The sequence below is a fragment of the Catharus ustulatus genome, chromosome 3 (genome assembly GCF_009819885.2).
Source record: "Catharus ustulatus isolate bCatUst1 chromosome 3, bCatUst1.pri.v2, whole genome shotgun sequence".
Taxonomy (NCBI): Eukaryota; Metazoa; Chordata; class Aves; order Passeriformes; family Turdidae; genus Catharus; species Catharus ustulatus.
In genome coordinates, this window is record NC_046223.1 from 48,423,019 (window position 1) to 48,443,560 (window position 20,542).

At 39.7% G+C, this 20,542-nt stretch overlaps 1 protein-coding gene across 2 annotated transcripts in view; it reads right to left on the reverse strand.

Moving 5' to 3' along the window:
• Nucleotides 1-18,347, reverse strand: part of GREM2 (gremlin 2, DAN family BMP antagonist) — a 42,121-nt gene extending 23,774 nt beyond the window's left edge. The window contains exons 1-2 of one of the 2 annotated variants that reach the window (XM_033056695.2): nucleotides 17,772-18,347; nucleotides 17,264-17,499 (exon numbers count right to left, since the gene is read on the reverse strand). In XM_033056695.2, the coding sequence (XP_032912586.2) occupies nucleotides 17,264-17,499; nucleotides 17,772-17,807 (272 nt within the window). In that variant the 5' untranslated portion in view covers nucleotides 17,808-18,347. Of the gene's footprint in view, nucleotides 1-8,976; nucleotides 9,162-17,263; nucleotides 17,500-17,771 lie in introns of those variants that run through there. The other variant, XM_033056694.2, reaches the window with a different exon arrangement.
• Between the last annotated feature and the right edge of the window lie 2,195 nt (nucleotides 18,348-20,542).

Below are 20,542 nucleotides of genomic sequence, written 5' to 3' on the forward strand. Positions count from 1 at the left end.
CCCTTTTAAAAAATAGACATATATACATATATATGTAACATAAAACAACCATTATCCACCAAAGAACCATCTTTTTAATAAGTTGTGGGGTTTTGCCTAGTTTTGTCATCCCTCTTCTTATTTTCCTAGGCTTTTAGATTTTGTTCTATCACAGAAATAAATCATCATTCTTTTTTGCTACAGGGTCACCAAACCACTATTCAAAGCCAGCTTGGTGTTTAACACACCTGAGATCTGCTAAATGTGAACCTAACAGGTTTATAATGCAGATACTATCAGATGGTTTCAGAATTAAAGACTGTTTGACTTCTTTTGCTGCAGGCAGAATACAAAACTTTAGTGCATTGCTCCTGTGTTGGCAAAGGAGGTCAAGATTCAAGATTTTGAAGAATGTCTTGTCTTTTCCAAAATTTCAGTTATTTAGAGGAAACATTGCCTTGCTTATTTTTTGAAGAAGATGAATGTAAGTTATAAATCATGAGAAAATAAGTCAGGTTTCCTAAAAGATATTTAAATGTGCGTAAGACACAGACATCATTTTCCACATAAGGCTAATTTGGGAAAAATTTTAAACCATCTTTGAAGACCAATTTCAAGACAGAGGAGTCAAAACGGCTTAATTAGCCAGGGTGATTAGAGGAGAAGATGGAAATATTGTGCCATGCACACTTTTTCCCCACAGTCCCTTCAGAGTTAGTGACAGATGCATTGAACTAGAAGGCTGGCAATGGCACTGCTGCTGCTGTGGCACCAACTGATGGAGCTGCAAAATTCCACAACCAAAAACTGAATGGGACACCTGAGTGGCTTCTTAGCCAGAGGTCTCAGGATGACAGAACAGGCTGACAAGCAACCACGTCCTCAAAGATCTGAGGACAACTGCAGAGGTCTGCACAGAAGAAAACATCTGTAATGTCCTCATGACAACAAACACCCAAATTCCTCTCTATTTGTAATACCTGTAATTAACAGGTGTGGAATAGTTTGTCAACAGCTGTTATCATAAAGCTATGGTATTTGTCCTACAAGCACAGCAGTGCTCAGTGAAGCTGTACCCACTGTCCAACACTCCCTTTCCCACAGAGCACGATAAATAAGATAATGAAATTGCCCTCAAACAGAAACTGAACACACACTGGAATAGAATTCAAGTTTCCCATCTGCCTTCGTTATCCTTCCAAAACTGATACAAGTTCTGAAATTTGATTTACTTACTGTTGCTAGTTCCTTAAAATTAATACAGCGAGTAAAGGCATCTCCTTGACATTTTCCCTATGAGGAACTGCTTCCTTACCTAGATATAGTCTAATATTTGTGATTACTATAAACAGGTAAGGTGACATCGCAGTGTGTGGTTTCCTGAAAGCCAGGAAAGAGTAATTCCCGCAAGAGCAATCTACAACGCATACTACTTATTTCTTTACTATTACATTCTTATAATGCACTGTTAATTAGTATATTATAGTATTATAATATTACTGTTATTTAGTAACCAATAGTAACTGCTATTACTGAGAGAAGCCAGATGTTGAGGTACGTTTTTGAAACCGATGTTACATTTATACTCTCTTGTAACCCAATGCAAAGCTATGATCAAGTGGATCTAGTCACTATGTGTTCATATGTCTAATAAAAAGTACATCCATCAGTCACTGCCAAGGAGTTACCGCAGGATTGAAACAAAAGGGAAGTTTAATACAAGACAGAATCTTTAAACAGATCAGTACAGCAGAGGATGAGAACATCCTGCCAGGCAATACTACAATGGTCTCTACCAACAAAAAGTTCTACATCTGCCCACTGTGTTCAATAAGCTCAGGAAAAGAAAATATGGCAGATGGGCCATATTCTCTGCAAATATGTATTTAAAAATATTTCAGAGGCTTTATCTGACAAATACTGACTTCATTGAAGTAAATGGAAACAATTATTTTTATTCAATAGAGACAATAATTTTACTCTGTGGAAATACCAGTACAAAATCCTTGAGGTTTCAAATTTATAGTCATTTAAATCAGGCAATTATGCGTCTTCAGGTAGACTTGCTGATATTTGACACACTTCAGGCAATGCAAAAATATACTGCCATTAAAAATACATGATCAGTTTGAAGTAGCGAGCAAACATTTACAGATAAGTTATTTTGACAGCTGACAGATAGAAAAAAAAATATTAAGAATTACACCAAAAAAATGCCTACCAGGAAATAATTTGGAACAATAGATTAACAACATTTATGTTCTTAGAATATCTTGCAATTCCAGTTCATTTTTTTTCTTGCACTTAATACCATGCTTCTTTTTTAGCTATTTTTAATATTTAAAACTGTATTATGATTTTAATTCTCTATTTTTCATCTAGCTACATAGAGGAAAAAAATGGACAAGGGACGAGAAAACTCCAAAGATGAATGTCTTCTGCCTAGTATAAAACAGCAACTAAATCTATCCTAGTAAATCCTAATTTATGTTAGAAAAGCCCTTGGCTTTACAAGACCACAAGTATTCCAAGAGGTTACTGTAAAACATGGCTAAAAAGGTATCCCCCAAAGGGCCTGGACAAATTCCCTCTTTTTAGCGGCATCCAGTCCAATGAAATCCTGCAAGTCAGAGGTAACCCAAACTTTCTGCCTTCTGATTTTTTCTTGCATATACAATTTAGTGAAGCTGCCTGGCAGGCTCACTTAGGACATCTGAGAATGGTTCAGTCTCCCATTAAATACCTTTCTAAGAAGTTTGAGCCCACAAGAATTTAGTATCAACACACTACAGATAAATATCTACTAACATTCCCTCTTTCCATGACCTTAGGTATAGGGACCTAGCAAGAATTTAATGGAAGACCACTGTGAGTAAAACACCGAAGCAAGGGAAGAAGGAGAAAGAGCTGTAATACTAACATTTCTGGGAAAAAATGTAAAGAAATGAGGAGTATTTTGTGGCACAAGTGCCATGCAATTCTAAAGTAATAAATATATAAATATAATAGGAATCACCCCATACACTATTAATCTACACTCCTGGTTTGAACCAAATTTAGACGAAGTTAAGGTTCACTTCAGAGATACCAGACCAGCTGAAGAAACCAGAGGTATGAGATCATCTGAAGTCATGAGGTTCAGTTTCAGCAATGGTGACACATAACTGTTTTTCTGAAATGGTAATTTTCCCACAATGCTTGCATTACTTGTTGGCTTCATAACACAAATGTCTTGTTTGGTAGTTCCCTGGCTGGAAGGACCTAGTTACTGCCAGTTGGCGGTACCAGGCAAATCATTTCAGCAAAGAAAGGCTGATCCTAATCTCTTCTCATACAAGGCTAATACAGCATCAGTGAAGAATTCAGTATCTGTATTCCTTTGTGTGCTCAGCTCCCAACTGAACTTTGGACTTGTAAAATTGTTTGTTATATAGGACTTCCTCGTGTTGAAGTAAAGTCATGTTCAGTGATCCTTAAAAGCATCTGGGAAACCCCACGGCCCCTGAAAGACTCACCAGCTCTGAACTGCGATATTCTGGCTACTGGCACCAGGGGCCATTCCTTATGTGAGGGCTTGACAGTAGAGGGGAGGGGGTAAAATGTGTCAGCTGTATTGTGGATCTAATTACACCTTCTTACAGCTCCAAGGATCTTATCACCTTTAGTTCCAGAGTGTAATTTAACCTATGCATTGAACTCTCATAGATCCTCCCCAACCTGCAGTCGCATCTTTTTCCATGCAAATTGAAAATCTCAGCAGATACATCCAAAAATGGGAGTAGCATCTTGCAGTATTTCTTAATCTTTCTTTCACCATTTTTTCCCTGAACACTTCCACAGAAGCCTCCAGTTATGAGATGTAGGGCTCTGTAAACACTAATTTCTTCATCATTATCTGAAGTTTAATAATTTCCCACTTTGGCACACTGACTTACATACACGTTAAGGCTAATTCCCCAAGCTCCCTGTCGGCAGCACAAAGAGAGCAGGTGTCTGCCCTACTTCCGGAATTCCTGATACCGGACATCTAATTTTTGTGTTCTTCAATAATCTTTAGGAGTCCTCAGAGTGATGCCTCTACTGAATTATTTTGGCTGCTCAGTTTCACATTCAAAAACAGGTGCTTTGGAAAACCATGACTTACACTTCCATAATACTGGGCAGTTCCCTCTACAGATCATTTTGTTTGGAAGCCACCTAGGTAGGTTACCACAAAGCATTTTTCCTATTAGCCTCCTGCTAATAGGATTTATTGAATTCAGACTGTTAGGCTAATTTATCTTCACATCTCCACATACTGAGCAAGGACCATGAAAAAATTCTCAGCCTTTGTAATTTTAGGCAGAGGAAAACTTAAGCACTGTTAAAAAAAGGTTTAATGCAAGATACCCGACAAAAAGTTTGGGGCTTCATGTTTACAAACTAGCACTCTAAGCATTGTTATTTGTGGAATTCCTTTGACCTTCTTAACAGGCCAGTCTTCTGCATAGTGAAAATAAGTGGAAAGAAAGAAGGCAAAGGCTACTTTTACAAGCCAGACACATTTATATTCTTCTTAAATTCTTCTTAAGTTACTCAGAGATTGTGCTGAAATTTCCAGAATAAAAGCAAAATGCTCCTTTCATTAACTTATGCATTAATCAAGGTTTTATTGCAAGTCATGCACATATGCAAGGTTGAGCTAACAGGTACATTTTAAGTAAAGAGTAAGCTGATATGAGAAGGTGACCGAGACAGAGAAGCCACGTCACTGCAATTCTGGATTCTTGATTTTTTTTAGTGTAGCAAAAGAACACAATCCTATGAGCAGCAAGAGAGAAAGAAAAAATAGCAAAATACTCAGCCTTCATATCCCCACAGCCCTGCTATGCCCTGCGGAGTTGCCTTGTGAACAGGAGCAAGCAAGATCCACAAATGTGAATCCCTTCTTCTTGCAGACATGAGTAATTGCTGTCCTCAGCACAGATTCAGCCAGCATTTGTCTTTCTCCCTTTTCTCCTGCACATTCCTCCTGCAGACCTCTAACAACTCTGCATCAGGGCAATACTTGCATGCCACAAGATGATCTGGAGAGAGACTGCTGTCTCAACATAGCATGGAGATGACTCAGTAGTGACAAAGTAAATCATCCTTCAAAGATAAGTCAATAGTGAATAAGTAATTTTATCTGTCAAGAGTTAACATGCAATGAATACTTGTAAAGGTTACCCAACATAAAATCTCCTAGTGGTTAGACATGAGTTCCCTCACATATGCTAACCAAGGAAGTCTCTGAAGGAATAAATCTCACTTGACTTCTTATGAAAATCCTTATCAATAGCAAGCTGTATGTACACACTTCTAGAAAAATATTATACCAAGACTGTTAGTTTACAGCCAGATACCTTACTTAAAGATGCATCCTGTAAGCATTTCTTAGGAATCTTGTCAAATTGCCGTGTAAAAATACTTTTAAAAACAGTGAATGCGTGAGCAGAATAGTTTGCAATGAATAAAAAAATTCCTAAAGCTGCTTTATAAAAGCCCGAACCACTTGTTGAACCCACACACACTGTGAAGCCATAAACAGTCAGGAATTTAACTTCAGACCACTGAAAAGTTCAACTCACTTTTCATTTCTGTCACTATTTGCATTTTTCTTCTTTTTTTTTCAGTTACATGAAAGCATTAATCTGTTTGGATTTTCTTCTTGAATGTACTTTTCAAGTTCTTACATAAATTTCTAGTGTGGCATGATATCTTTCCTATAAACTCTGTGAAGACATAGCTTATGATGTTTAAAACATTCTATTTAATTAAAAGAAATTAACAGTCCTCTTAAAATGTGCAGGCAACAGTTGTGTATTCTGAAATCCAGGCTGTAAGTATACATCCCTTAAATTTTCCTAACTTCTTGAATAAATAGATCCTTTGAGGTTTCCCAGATAAGATATATTTTAGATTACTTTGGCTACCCAAAGAATGCTTTTGCCACTCTCTGCAAGTAGAGCTGAAAGTGCATTTATCTTGTTATAAAAAGGTGACTCTTAAAGAATGAAATTCAGAAGTGTTAATGTCAGCCCTTTAGTGGATGTATCTTTGATAGGTTAACTCCCTGTCTCAAAGCACCTAAGCTAGTTTAACTCAAATTTTAAATAAATTCTGAACTTTACAAAAGAAATTCAGGAAAAGCTGATTGAATAATTTCAGAATTAAATCATACAAATTTTATCATAAAACCTAAGTAGGTACAAAACTGTTTTGAAGGTTTCCATTTAAATATTATGCTGACCCACCATAAAAATTCCACGGAGTAAAGGGTATAATTGAACTGTCCAAGAAAAATCTATGTATGGTATAATTCAACTCATCAGAAGCAAATCCTCTCTTCCCCACTTTATAGTACTTGGGTTTAGATATGCTGCTTCAAAAAAGTAAAGTGTGAGGGCAATTAGCAATTGCAGTCTCTTTCTTTTACTACAGTAAATTTTTTTTACAGGTATGGATGGTCTTCTGCAAACCATAGACAAAAACTTTGGATGTCCCAGGTTAGAAACATTAAATTGTGAGGGCAACACAGCATATGCACTGGGGTAAAATTCTCACTGTATAGAAGGCATGGTTAAAAGTGTGAAGTTTTTTTAAGTATAAGTGTATATTTGCATTGTCTTGAAGTAACACATTGTTCTCGTTCTCTGTAGGGAATTTAATCCAGTGTGTGCGAATCTGCATTAGAATTCACATCCTTATAGGCTTTGCAGAAAAACAAAACATTTAAATTTTTTCTATCTACACATAAGGTCATAGCTACCTCTTTTAGATACTATTCATACTTGCTTACATGCACATGTATCACACTGCAATAAGCAGTTAATAAGAGAAACATGTTAGCCTTTCATAACTTTTTTTTAAAGTGTTCAATGACAATAAGAGTTTTTACAGTTCATAAAGTGAACCATAAGGTTCTGCTCAAACGATAGCATTATACAAACACAGAATGGTTTGGGTCAAAAGGGAAATTTAAAGACCTGCCAGTTCAATCCCCCTGCCATGGGCAACAACATATTCCACTACACCAGGTTGCTCAAAACCCCATCCAGCCTGGTCTTGAACAGTTTCTGTGATAGGACATACACAGCTTCTCTGGGAAAAACAGTTCCTGGGTCTCACCACTCCCATTAGCCGACATCACTTCAGAAGATTTGGGAATTCTGGTCTCCAAGCCCTCTCTTAAATAACAATCTTATCTAAAGATTTTCCACAGTTAGCAACTAAGCCCATCTATCTAGACCACTAAGGCCACCCAGTACTAACAGGGTTTTCAAGACATCATGCAAGGAGTCTGCACCTACCAGCCTCATCAGAGGATACACAGCATTCTGAACACTCAAGTCAACATTTGCAGCACACTTTCTGAGCCAATTTTCCATATGTATTGATTGTATACCATTTCAGACATGCCAGAGGGCACAAAGAAAGGCTGGAACAGAATTAAGACACAGCCTAATGGTCAGAAGCAGAGCCAAAGGCAGTATGATCCTTTTAGCTTATAAGTTTAGACAAAGCGATGCCACATGGGCATAGCTGTAGGCAGAAGAACAAAACATGGATACTCTCTGGACCATTAATACTTTGTGATGCTTTTGGCAGGGAGAGTTAATAGAGTTCATTTTCCTGACAGTAGCTGGTACACAGCTGTTTTGGATATGACAGTGTTGATAAAGTTTTAGTTATTGCCAAGCAGCACTTGAATGGCATCAAGGCCTTTTCTGCTTCTGATCTGACCCCACTAGAAAAGAAGGCTGGAGATGAAAAAGAAGTGGGGGGACACAACCATGACAGCTGACCCCACTTCACACATGGGATATTCAAGACTATATGGTGACATGGTAGGAGAACTGTTTGCAGTGATGGCATTTGTCTTGCCAAGTCAGCACTGCACACAGTGGAGCCCTGCTTTCCTGGGGATGGCTGAACACCTGCCTGCACATGGGAAGCAGTAAACAAATTCCCTGTTTTGCTTTGCTTGCATGTTCAGCTTTTGCTTTCCCTATTAAACCAACTTTATCTCAACCCACAAGTTTTCTCACTTTTACTCTTTCGATTCTCTCTCCCGATCCCACCAGGCAGGGGAGTGCATCAGTGGCTGTGTGAGGCTCAGCAGTCAGACAAGGCTAAACCATGACACAGACTTCAGAGATTATTAGATTCTGTCACCTAAAAAACATTGGTCATGCATTGAAATCAAAAGGCCATCACAGAAGCTTTAGGAAAGGTTTATAATTACTATAAAGACAGGACTTAAAAAACACACTGAAGCATGACTTTCACCCAAAGAAGTCTATCAGCACCACTGTGTAACTAATCGCTATACGTTATTTTACATCTAGAAGTTCAAAGTGTATCTGTTGCTCAAATTAAGGCATCATCCTTAATCACAGCAAAGTAGGCGAGCACTCAAATGTTTTTAAAAGAAAAATAAATATATTGGTGAAACAATCTAATTAGGAGCACTTCACAACCAAAACATCTTAAATTGCAGTTCACTTATTTTATTAAAATAAGCCTCCCATTAATGAATACAAATCTAACCATGCAGATTCTAAATTAAGAATAAAAAAAACCTAATTCGGGGTGGTTTTATAAACAGTGACAATAAATTTTAACCTGTGAGAAATATAATGACCAGTAAGTTTCAATGCTCTTAAAAAACACATCTAAACTTCAGTGTGGAAGAAGAAAAGCCAAACAACAAACACGGCATTAGCATCTCAAACTCTTTATATTTTACACATTCAGATAAAGTAACATCTTAAGTCATGTTTGACTGCTATCCAGTTATTTACATGAGTAAATGAAGCTAGAGTCTGAGAGGGGAGATGAACTGGCACTGAGCCGTAGAGCCTTGATGTACAATTTGTAAATAACAGGGCACACTGCAGGCACTCCAACTGCAGCCTACCTATCCATGTGGACAAAGCTAAGCAGAAGAGCCAAAACAGGCAATATCTGGTTTACCTAATGACAGAGATTTCTTCAATCTGCAGGTGAACTTGCCGAGCACAGATCTGCAGAACTCAGTCCAGCTGTGGCCTGAAGCCCCAGAGTGGCCAGCAGAGTTACAGACACAGCAGTCTCCCCGGAGACAGGAAATCCTTGGTATGGGCTTCATACGCCTGCATTTGCAGTTCTACTAGGATCACCTAAAACCAGAATAAAAATTCCCATGGTTCCTGGAAGCCTCGAAGACTCCACAACATGCTAGACTGTACTACAGTCATGGTTATAATGGAAAGGCATGGCCCTTAATGAAATGGAATGAAATGGGCATGGAAAGGTCATTCCACTGATTCCACAGACCTTTACAGACCATTTGGGGGGAGAGGAACACAGGAGAAATGAGATTATTCTTCCATACCTTGAACAAATTACATCAGACTTTAATATCTGAAGCAGGTTAGGAGTTCACATTCACATCTTACATCACCAGGAAAAGGAATTAATATTTTGGGGCGACTTCATGCTTAACATACAAATCCATAAATTTCACACAAAGAGTGATCCTTGCTTTTTAGGCTTGCTTCTAAGAAAGTTAATGGTTGAGAGGAGTGTGGAAATTAACTGATTTCCCTAATCACCTACTTATCAAATAAATATATTACCATACACAGCATAAACAGCTAACTGTAGTAGTTTCTATAACCGATAGTGACTTCATCCTGCAGTTCCTACTTACAACCAACACATGGTGAGAATAATCCAGTGGCCTTTTGTGATGCTCAGAAGCACACAGTGAGTATCTGCCCACTTTAGCAAGATATCTGACATTTCAGAGGTGATGAAGACATTTACAACAGTAGTTTATATATCATTGTGTGCTTATACATTCCCTTCTACTCCTAGTATTTCCCAAAAGATTTCCTGCATGCATCTCATAACAAAATTACTTCATTCTGTTTTACTGATTTGTAAGCAGTATTTGTGATCATGCAAAAATGACCTCTTGACTCAAACTTAGAATGAAAAGTCATCCCTGTGGCCTTTTCTTTCTCCAGAATTCACTCCCTAGTTGAAATATTGGCCAAGGCACAAATAAACAAACGTTAGTAAATATGAGACAGGACAGCCATTGCTTCTCAAGAGTAAAGTCTGCCAATGCCAGATATGGATCCAGATATTGCTGGTTTTACCTCTTCCAGAATAACTTTTCCAAGGAGCTACACCCTTGTCTAGCTTGCTCAAATTCTGAAAATTGCTGTTTATGACTGTGGCGGTAATAGCTGACCTAACCAGAAGTGCCAGGAATCAAACCACAGTCTTTGGAAAGCAACAGGATCCATAAGATACAGACTCCTTATTTTGAGAGACTATGCTATGAGATTCCCAATCCTAAGCCACACAAGATAATTATGCCAAGATAACAGTTCAGAATCCGCAAATCACATCCATATTGTTGAGTTTTTTTAGCATCTGGTGTACTTTTAAATGGACACCAAATCTGTTTGGCGGAGAGAGTCTGAGCTGCTAAATAAATAGTGATAAATTTCCTAATACTACTGGGCAGAGTGTTCCTGCAAGTACAACGTGTGTTTATCAGTTTCCCACTGAGCTAGCGTTGACTTTCAAATTTCCTTTAATCTTATTATAGTAAACATAGTACAGCTCTCTGGCAAACAAGAGCAACATTCTTCCTGTAATATCATATGCTTCTTTTAAAGAAACCTTAGAGATGTCCAGAAAATAATTAGGTTCAACTTGGAATAATACAATAAACTTGTTTCCAAAGAAACGAGTTTCACAAAATATTGTATTTTTGGACTGAAAAAAAACATGGCTATTTTTATAAAGAGAAGACTGGCAAATTCTGATAGGTACTCAAAATAGCGTTTGCATGTATCATATTTTTAAAGTCAGCTTTTGAAACACCGACAGAAAAATATTTTTCTAGTTGGAAGCCGTCTACCTGAATTGAAAGAAAAAGCAACCAGAATTCTGCATCTAGAATTCAGAAAATAGGAGACTTTACTTTGTGAAGGAGCTTTTGCAATGCTCTTTCAAGGAGAAAGAACATCAAATGCAGACAACTTGAAAAAAATTTAGATAGAGAAAACAAAATGGGATGTATTATGGTACAGTTTGTATTTAAAGCCTCTTTTCATTTGAGAGGAATGTACAATAGACAAAGGTGGGATCTAGGCTGAATTGTTGAATAACTTAAGTGACTTAAGGGACTTTGGGAACCTGAAAGCAAGACTGTTTCAGGTGACATCTAGCTCAATTTCCAGTCGTGTACATTTGTTTTGTTTCCTTCAGGGAAAAGGGTCATTACATACATAAAAAATGGAACACAATGGTGCTATTTTCACATATCTTCTGTTGTTTTTGAAAAAACCAATAAATATTCCTAATAATCATAATAAGTTTCCGTGACATTTGAATCTTCATCTTAAGAAGCCACACATTCTGAGCTATGACTTTACCAAAGGCTCAGCTTCAGTAAGGAATGGAAGTATTAAAGAGACAGATGAACAATCTTCCACTGCCTACATGGAATCCAAGATGCTGAGAATTTCAGTTTGTAAGTAGTCACTCTTCAGACTTCAGCAAAAGCTGTTCTCACTGAAGAATCAGGCAAAGTTTCCATCGACATCATTAATGAAGACTATAGACCAAAGTCAATAAACATGCTTAGTATAAATCCATTGTGTGTAGCAATATGAAAGGTGCCAGCCAGAGAACAAATTAAATCAAAATACAAGCGATAGCCATCTCTCTTTATTAGAAGACTTTACTGGATGCATCCATTAAGTCATGTGACATGTCCACATATTCCCATCTTCTTTGCCTGTCAGCCTCCTTGCGCTCCTCACAAAAGGACACTGAGCTCCAAATTATGTTGACAGAGCAGGAACAGACAAACGATAGATGGATCATAACAAAGAACATGCCTAGAGCAAGGATGTCTGATATCTGAGAGCTTCCTTTTGGATGTTTTCCTTTTGGATAGAAGCTCTGACACACTATTTACATCCCTATCCCAAGCTCTCCCACATATTTTTAAATGACAACTTTCTAGATGTTATCTCAATGGAGACTAGCCAGATTTATGGGCAGGATCTCGCTTAACTCTAAGCCAAGCTAGTGTTTTGGCCTCACTGGAAATGAGATTAGGTCTGAGATTTGCACCAGGGAAAAAACCTGCGGTTCCATGCCAGAAATGGTCAAGGAGAATTTTTACAATGTTTTTTTCTTAGCACTACTGTATAATATCAGTCTATTTGAGCACTATCATAACAGCACTTAAGTAGGGTAATAGGATAGATGAGACATGGCTGGAATCCACAACAAAACTGCATGTAAACAGAGACGGGCAACTAATTCACATCTAGATCAGCTCAACACAGTTTTCCAACTCCAGAAAGTGTTTGTACAACACAAGGTCAACAAGGCGTTCTGCATGAGCTGTACAAGTGTTGTTTCCAAGTTTTAAGAGATGCTAAAAATTCAGGAAATTTTCAAGATTTATTGTGTTAAATCCACAGTCTGATGTTGCATTTGTGCACTGCCCATCACACTCAATAAAAACTGGTTCCAAAATGAAATTTGGAGGGTAAATAATATATTTTCCTTTCACAGTGTACTTTACTTCTCCCACTTCCTTAACACAAAATAGACAGAAACAAAAGCTTTATCAGTCTTTCTCTACTTGAATACATCACGGTTTTAATTTCTTCAAGTTTCATTGCAAATTATGGTTTCTGAAAATACTTCCTAAGAAACAATGACGTTAAAACTGTCCGGAATTAGAGATAAATTTACCCTTTTTCTTTCTCTAAAAGTCTTGTAATAAAGACAGTAGCACGCATATTTCTATATACAACTCATGTTTACAGTGTAACCAATTCTTTATGGCAGCACGGTCTATATGAAAAACTGACCTTAGTAAATCCCCCTAACTTTCATGGCTAATCTAAAATACACCATTAAACTCTTAGAGATATTATCTGGACAGCAATGAAGAACAAAATATTCAGAATGTCACAGATAAGTATGGTTAAGCACAGAAGAAAAGAAGTTAAAAGTAGGTGCTGTAAGATGACTTTTTGAGAAAGATAGGTTACAACTGAAGTTGCCATGATTGTATCACACCAGATATTGAAAGATGGATTGCCCTCTGTTTTAATGTCCTGGAGCGAGACAGATTTTTATGGTCTGCTTCTCTTTCTGAAACAGGCTTCAAAAATCTTCTTAAAATTGTTAATAAAAGGCTTAATGCATTGAGAACAAGAAATACCATGGTTTCAAGTAACATATCATCATCTACACAACTCATATTAAATCTGTACTTCATCCCACAGAGAAGCTATGCATTGAAATAAGACTTGGAGTAGAGAACTTCTAGCAACAGAAATACAGTCATGTGAGAAGGAAAAGCTCTCTTGTTTTTCCCTTTCTTTTGTTTCACATAGCACAACATTTTCTGCAATCAAGAAGCAGTCTTGGAGCAGTCACAGTGATCCAGGACAAGAAGAATATTTGCATCAAGCACGCCATACACATGCAATCCCATCATTTCCATCACGATCCAGTGGAAGCACATGTAAAACTGAAGAGCTGGTAAGAAATCAATTTTTTTTGCAGCAGCAACAACAGGTTTCTGTTTCTACATGAAAGAAGGATTTGATCCCTAATTGCTCCAATAATGTATTTTTAAGTAAGAAATGCTTTAATAAAAGAGATAAGTGTTTATAATTAACAAAATAATTTTTCAACTTAAAATCACTTTTTCCCAAAGAAGCAAACTAAAGAAAAACATGAAACTGTAAGAAGCTAGCCAAAACACCACGAGAGAGAAAATGGAATTTTTTTTGTCTTTACAGTGAAAACTGCAGAAAAAAAATGTTTAACATGTTTTAATCAACCCTGAAGTTTAAGTGGAAGTTTCTAAACATCTCCCCTTAAACACTGCCCCCTGCCTGAGGCAACTAGACTCCAGGATCAGAACATGATTCTCATCATGTGCCGGAGCCCAGGAACTACCCCCACAGGTGGGATCTCCTCCCAAGCCATACCACTGGTGCCCTGTTGGAAACGCAGTCAGACACGATGCTGCACCAAGGGAACATGGTGAAGCATTTCTAAATGACAGTTTTAAAGTTTCAAGCCAACATTTTTCACCACTCTCAAACATAATGAGGACTCTAAACAGCCTTATGGACCCTTATATGTGCAGAAGGACTATGGCCAGTCACAGGCAAACAACCACGAAGAACCAGCTGTCCTTTCCTAAATGCAACTTCTGTGTCCACACCCAGCACACAAGTATGAGACTACACTATCCGAAGTTCCCACTCAAAAAACTAGTCTGCTATTACATGCCAGATTAGGGAAAAAAATTTAGCCCTCTTCATTTTGAGCTGAAGGGTTCTCAGCAGGACAGCTCTGGCTGGTTGCAGGGCTGTGCTCTCCAGCTGAACCAGGAGTTTTTTGATAACAGATATCTGAGCAATGGGCCAAGAAGCAGGGACTAGCCCATATCCCTGGGAAAGACAGCTAGTATGGGCTTCAGACTGCATGGTACCTCAGTAACAGCATGGTGCAAATGGACCAGGTCTACTGTAGCAGCTAGCACAGGCCAAGAGGAACTGACAGGCACAGCAAAACATTTAGGCACAGAAGATACTGTATGTGTTTTATAGGGTTTTACTTCAGGCTAGAGCTGGTCCTATGGATCATATTTCCAGTAACAACTCTAGCATGTCTTTTAGTTTAGATTCATCTTAAAGGAATCCAACCAGCCCACCATGACGTACATGACATGGACGGTAAGTGGAACAACTGAAGGATGGGCATCAAAATCCCACTCCTGCCATGAACCGCAACACTGTAAATGCACAACCACACCCGAGAGCATCTGTGAGCAGAGGGAAAGACTTCGTTGCGCTACTCTTTAAAAAGATACTCTTCATACGTCAGTAAGTCTGCACAGGAGCTTGAAACACTCGATTCCTACTGGGTAACTTGGAACTCCTCATTGAAACAATTCTAACTCTAGATCAGAAATTGGTAAATACCATTGTACCAATCCCAGTTATCAGTTTTTGATACCTGGGTTAGAATTATTACATTATTTTAACAATAGTGTTAGCATAAACCACATACCAGATTTATTAAACAAAACTCAAAAAGGACTATTTATTAAAAAATATTATCTCGATCTCTGAGATTTACATTTTCACAGACATTGACAAACGGTGACTGAAACCAAGCATTTTCCAATTTACTGATGCAGTTCAATAGGTACTTCAGATACTAATTTTCACCCTCACCCAGTACTAAGAAAAGAAACAAAAATCTCTGCAGTTAAATTCTTCAACTTTTCATACATTTGTTCTATTCCTCATTGAAAGTCAGGCACAGTCTATTTGAAAGATTTAAAAAAGAATATATTTCAGCTAAACAAATCAGCTCAAAATCTTAGCAGTATTATTATAGGTTAGTAGTATTTATTTTTGTGGCACTCTTGTGGAGGTCTTACTGATGCTTTTCACTGACACATCTTTCACTTATACTGCAGTGGAAGACTGAGCAAAACCTGCTGCTACCAGACACTCCTCCTCCCCGCACACAAGAGCTCTGCCTGAACAGTGGGCTACAAGAAAGGTGAGAAGGCAAAATCCTACTTGCTAGGTTTCTCGCTCATCCTACAACAAAGATTTTGTAAACAAGTTCTCTCTTTTCAGCTGCACAGTGATCACAAATGTTTAGAACTTAGGACTTCGCTTGGATGACAGCAGTTCACAAGGACCATGCAAAAAAAGTGAGAGAGAGACCACTTGCTCAGAGCCTGAACACTGTCACAGCACCCTCATGTCCCGGCTCTCAATGCAGGCACACTGCTGTTCCACACGGTTACTTTCTTGAAGTGATTTTTTTAAAATCTTAGGCCATTAGTCTTCTTCAGTTTTTGCAAGCAATGAAGAAAGACCAGCCTGAGAAGCAGGAACCAAGTTTTGCAAGTGAAGCATCGGCATTAAAATACATCAAGTGTTATAAGCAAATACTTCAGGCTGTGCGCACTTCTTGAAGTTCAAGAAACAATCCAATCCTTTAAGGAAACACAGCATCTGTATTGTATTGGCACGGGTGAGAACATAAGATTCTGAAGTGCCTGCTGATTTCACCCTGGTTTAGCAAGAAATAACCTTGAAGCAGCCTGATAACCAGCTTCCTAACTGGGGCTCTGACATTGCTTGGTCTTGCACCTGCTGCTTCGTGACTGTTGAGAGGGCTGTGGGATTCATGACCTAGGGCTTGTTCTCAGGGAATCTCTAACGCTGGGCTGAAGTTCACCTGACTCTACTCATTGGGATTTAATTCTGTTTATTTCTCCTCTTTCAGAGGGTAAAAAAAAAAAAAAAGAGAAAGAGAAAAAGAGGTTTAACTTGTTATGAGCTGTTAATTTTGTCCTCAAAAATCCACCAGAAGTTATATAACCACTTTCACAATAGTATGCTAAAAATAAGAGCTGTTCAGCCAAATGCCACTGCAATTTTTTATAAGACCTGTGCCTCCAATTCTGCAAGACCTGTGGAAGCACAAATATTTCCTTAACTTTAGCAGAAAGTCAATCAGGAGCTCCTTGTGAGACACACATGGGTTTGTATAATCCTCAAGTTCAAGGTACAAAAAAAAAAGAGCGTCTGTATACACACACGTATATTTCCAAGTCATGACTTAAAGTAATGCTATTCGCTCTTGGAGCTGATCCCTCGTGGGGTTTCATAATCACAAACCATCATTAACCCAAAGCAAAGAAAGAAAGGTACAAAGGGGCACAGGTTTCGAGCACGAGCTATTTTTTTTCTGGTTTTCCCTTTGGGAGGGAGCGTGGGGACGCGCGGCTCGGGGACCTGGCGGTGCAGGTAGGTAACTTCCCGGGGCGCTCGGAGCACGGCAGCCGCAGCTCGGCGCCGCTCCCGCTGATCCCGCTCCGTGCCCGGCGAGCGCCCCGCGGGCGCCTAGGGCTCGGACGCGCCGCTGCCCCGAGCCGTGCGGCCGCCCCGCCGAGCAGAGCAGAGCCGTGCCGGGCCGGGCCGTGCCGTGCCGTGCCGGGCGGGCAGAAGGCGCGGTGGGGCTGCGGGACGGGACTGCTGGCGGCCCCGCGCTGTCACCGCGCCCGCGGGCCCCGCCGCCTGTCCCCGGAGGGGCGGTAGGAGGGCAGGGGAGGAGGAGGAGGAAGAAGGGAACGGACCGGCCGCAAGAGCAACAGTGCCGGGTCAGGGCGCCCCCGGCCGCCCCATACCTGCACGGAGGCGGGGAAGGGTCCGCAGCGCGCTCCGTCCGCCGGCTATAGATCCCAAGGGGCGATGAAGCGCGGTGGCGGTCGCCGCCCTCTGCCGCTGGTGCCGGTGGTGCGAAGCCCCGGCCGGCTGCAGATGCCCATAGGCGCTCGGTGGGGCCAGCGGTGCGCGGAGAGAGCGAGGCGGCTGTGCCGGTCCCGACGGCTGCGGGGAGCGCGGCACTGGCTCGGCGCAGCCACTGCCCGAGGAGAGGATCAAGGCCCCGCTTTCGATTGGCTCCGGTGGCCAAACAGCTCACACCGGCCTGCCCGCCCGCCGCCTCCCGCCCGCCTCCCCTCCGCCGCCCCACGCGCTCCGCTCCCGGCCCCGCTCCTCCCTGCGCCCGCCCGACCTGCGGGCACAGCCGGCTCCGCTCCTTCCCCCTCGCACCCTCCCGCTCCCCCCTCTGCCCTCCCCTCCCCAAGACGACGTCCAATCCCGGGCCCTTTGTTTATGTAGGGACATTCTCACCACGGGTCCGACTAAACAGCCTCCTTCCCTTCGCATCTTCGTCCGTGAGCTGAAGGACCCGCAACTTTAAGCGTTCATGACATTTTGTGTCATGCTCAATATTCAGACACGTTTGTTCTCTGGACAGTTAAAAAAAAATATCCCTAGCTAGTAAAATTAAAAGCATGCAGTGCTTGATCACCTGAGGGCTAAATCTGAGGTAGGACAAAACATTCTTTGCCCGAGTTGAGTTTGCTTTTCTTGCGCTGTTTGGGCTCCTAGCCCCAGCTGGGTTAACTAGACGTCAAATCTTGGCATGCACAGAAAATAGAACCAGGATGCCTCCTCGTCCTGAATCTCAGGTTATTCACTCTCAGCGGTTGTGGTTGTCATTCCTTGGTGCATCTTTGGTGTTGGTATTCCTTTTGCTCAGGATGACTTAAGGCACCTGGGGAAAAGTGTTCTTCCTCCTGCAGATGTGCTGTAATCTTAAGGCAGATCTTAGACCTGTCTTCTGGGCAAAATGGCAAGCCTTTTGTTTGACCCTCTGTTTAAACTATATGCAGTTGAACCAGATAAATAGGTCCTGTGGGTTTTCTTGGTGCAGGAAGATGTTGTAATATTTCCACTAAGCATGCAGGCAAAATTGCTTATTAAAATTATGGAGAACAAAATGATGAGTTATAACAGATGCACTCTTAATTCAATGACCTGCATTTAACTGATGCTGTTGAATTAGGCAGCATCTATGCCTATCGGTTCATCAGATGCCATTAAAAGTCACTATTTACCCAAATTTGGCAGATTGAAGCCTTTGAAACAGAGAATGGAGTTGCAGAGATGCCTTTGCATGACACCAGTATGTACATTTTTAATGGTGTCCTCCATAACATTTTTAATTGATTCTGTATTTAATTATTTTTTTTCTATGAAATGTTGTATTATTTTTCATTCCCTATGAAACATGCACACTTTTGTCTGTTTGGGCCATACAGAACTAGTTAAGAATGGTTTTGTTTATATTTTGTACAGGCAAAAGTCAGTAAAATAAAAATAGAAATATTGGGAAATATATAAACCCAGACATATTTAGAAATATCCATACTTGGAGTATAATCCATCTCTCATTTTAAAAGCTTTAGTAGCAAAAACATCCCTCAGTGAATTCAATGACACCTCTGGAACTTCAGTTACCTCCCAAGAATAACTAAAAGATCCTGTTTCTTTTTTATTATATATTTTTCCTTCACATGTTGCCGATTTATTTTTCCCCAGAGAAATGAAATTGCTGGTTTAGAGACCAAGCTACATTTCCAGCCATGGCCCATGGCCCAGGGCAGCCACTGCACCTCCATCTGCCCCCTGACACCTCTGTCACAGGCATATCTCTCCCTGCATGCTCCTGATCCAAATGACTGGCTGACATATATATATATGTGTGTGTATATATAAACACTTTCTTTCAGTATTTCCTAAAACAGAAAGTGTTACCTGTTTTCACTCTGACTTTTTTCTGGGAAGAATGCAGACTCCATTTTCAAGAACTCTTTTCAGTCTCCTGTTTTTCTCCCTCAACAGATGGGTATTTGTGTTAGAGGAAGGGGTACAACCCTGCAGCTGAGCATTGGCTGAAGGCTGTTTCCTTAGGCTTCCTTCTAGCTACTAGTTTTCAATCATATTGTCTTGTAATTTTAATGCAAATTTTCTATCCTGCTATGTGTTATTTGGGGGCAAAAACTCTGAACTCATTACAGAAGTTTTCCTGTAATATATTCATCATACTCCTCCTTATGGACCAAGAACTTTCTTTGGTATAGATGACTTGAGACTTAATAAGATTTTGTGCTTCCAGAGTTGCTACTTCCCATTAGCTATTTTCAACATTGTGTTTGTTTCTTTCTGTGTTTGGATTCCTTTAAAGCACTGATAACTTTCCCTCTACTCTTGTTCAATTTAATAGCTTTTAACCTGTCTGTTTTATTTATGTCTGCTTAAGTGCTTATTTAATCTTTTCCCTTATAACTATAATGACCTTCCACAGGTTACTATAATCCTAGAAGGTATGTGGGGAATTTAAAGATTTAAAAGTCGTTTGACTTCATAAATAATTTTTATTTTCTCATTATGGGCTTTATTTTTTAAACCAAAAATGTTTCATTTTCTGTTTGATCAATGATTGTTTTTCCCACATATTTCTTTCACATATATATTAGTAAGCAAACTGAGACATTTTGGATTCTAAACAATTTTTTCTTTTTTTTTTTCAGTTTGGTTAGTGAGAACTGCAAAAAGTCTTGATCTGAAATGGAAAACACACAGTATATTTATTATCTGGTGTGGTCTACAACTAGAATTTTACGCCATTAAAATACTTCAGTTACTTATGCATTTTTTGTTTTGATTTTAGAAACTGAAATAGTTATACTCTGCAGATAGCATTTATCCATCACTATAACTATAAAGCACATTTGTATTGATATTGCTTTCCTCCACTGTGAGTGCCTGGCTTCTATTGTATGCTGTAGTTAAACTTACAGACTAACCTTTTAATGTCCCCTGGCAATTACAGAGCCATTAATTCAGCAAGATGTTGAAGCCTATACCTACTTTTAATCTACAGATTTAATGACTACATTCTACTGATGTGGCCACATTTCAGGAATGACTGTAATCCGTGTCTTTTGTCTCACACTGAGACAAAACACAAACAACTGGTGCCCATCTCCTTCACAGCAAGGACCATGTCTTTGTCATCGCCACTACAGAAACTGTTCTGCTTTGCAGCCTTGAAC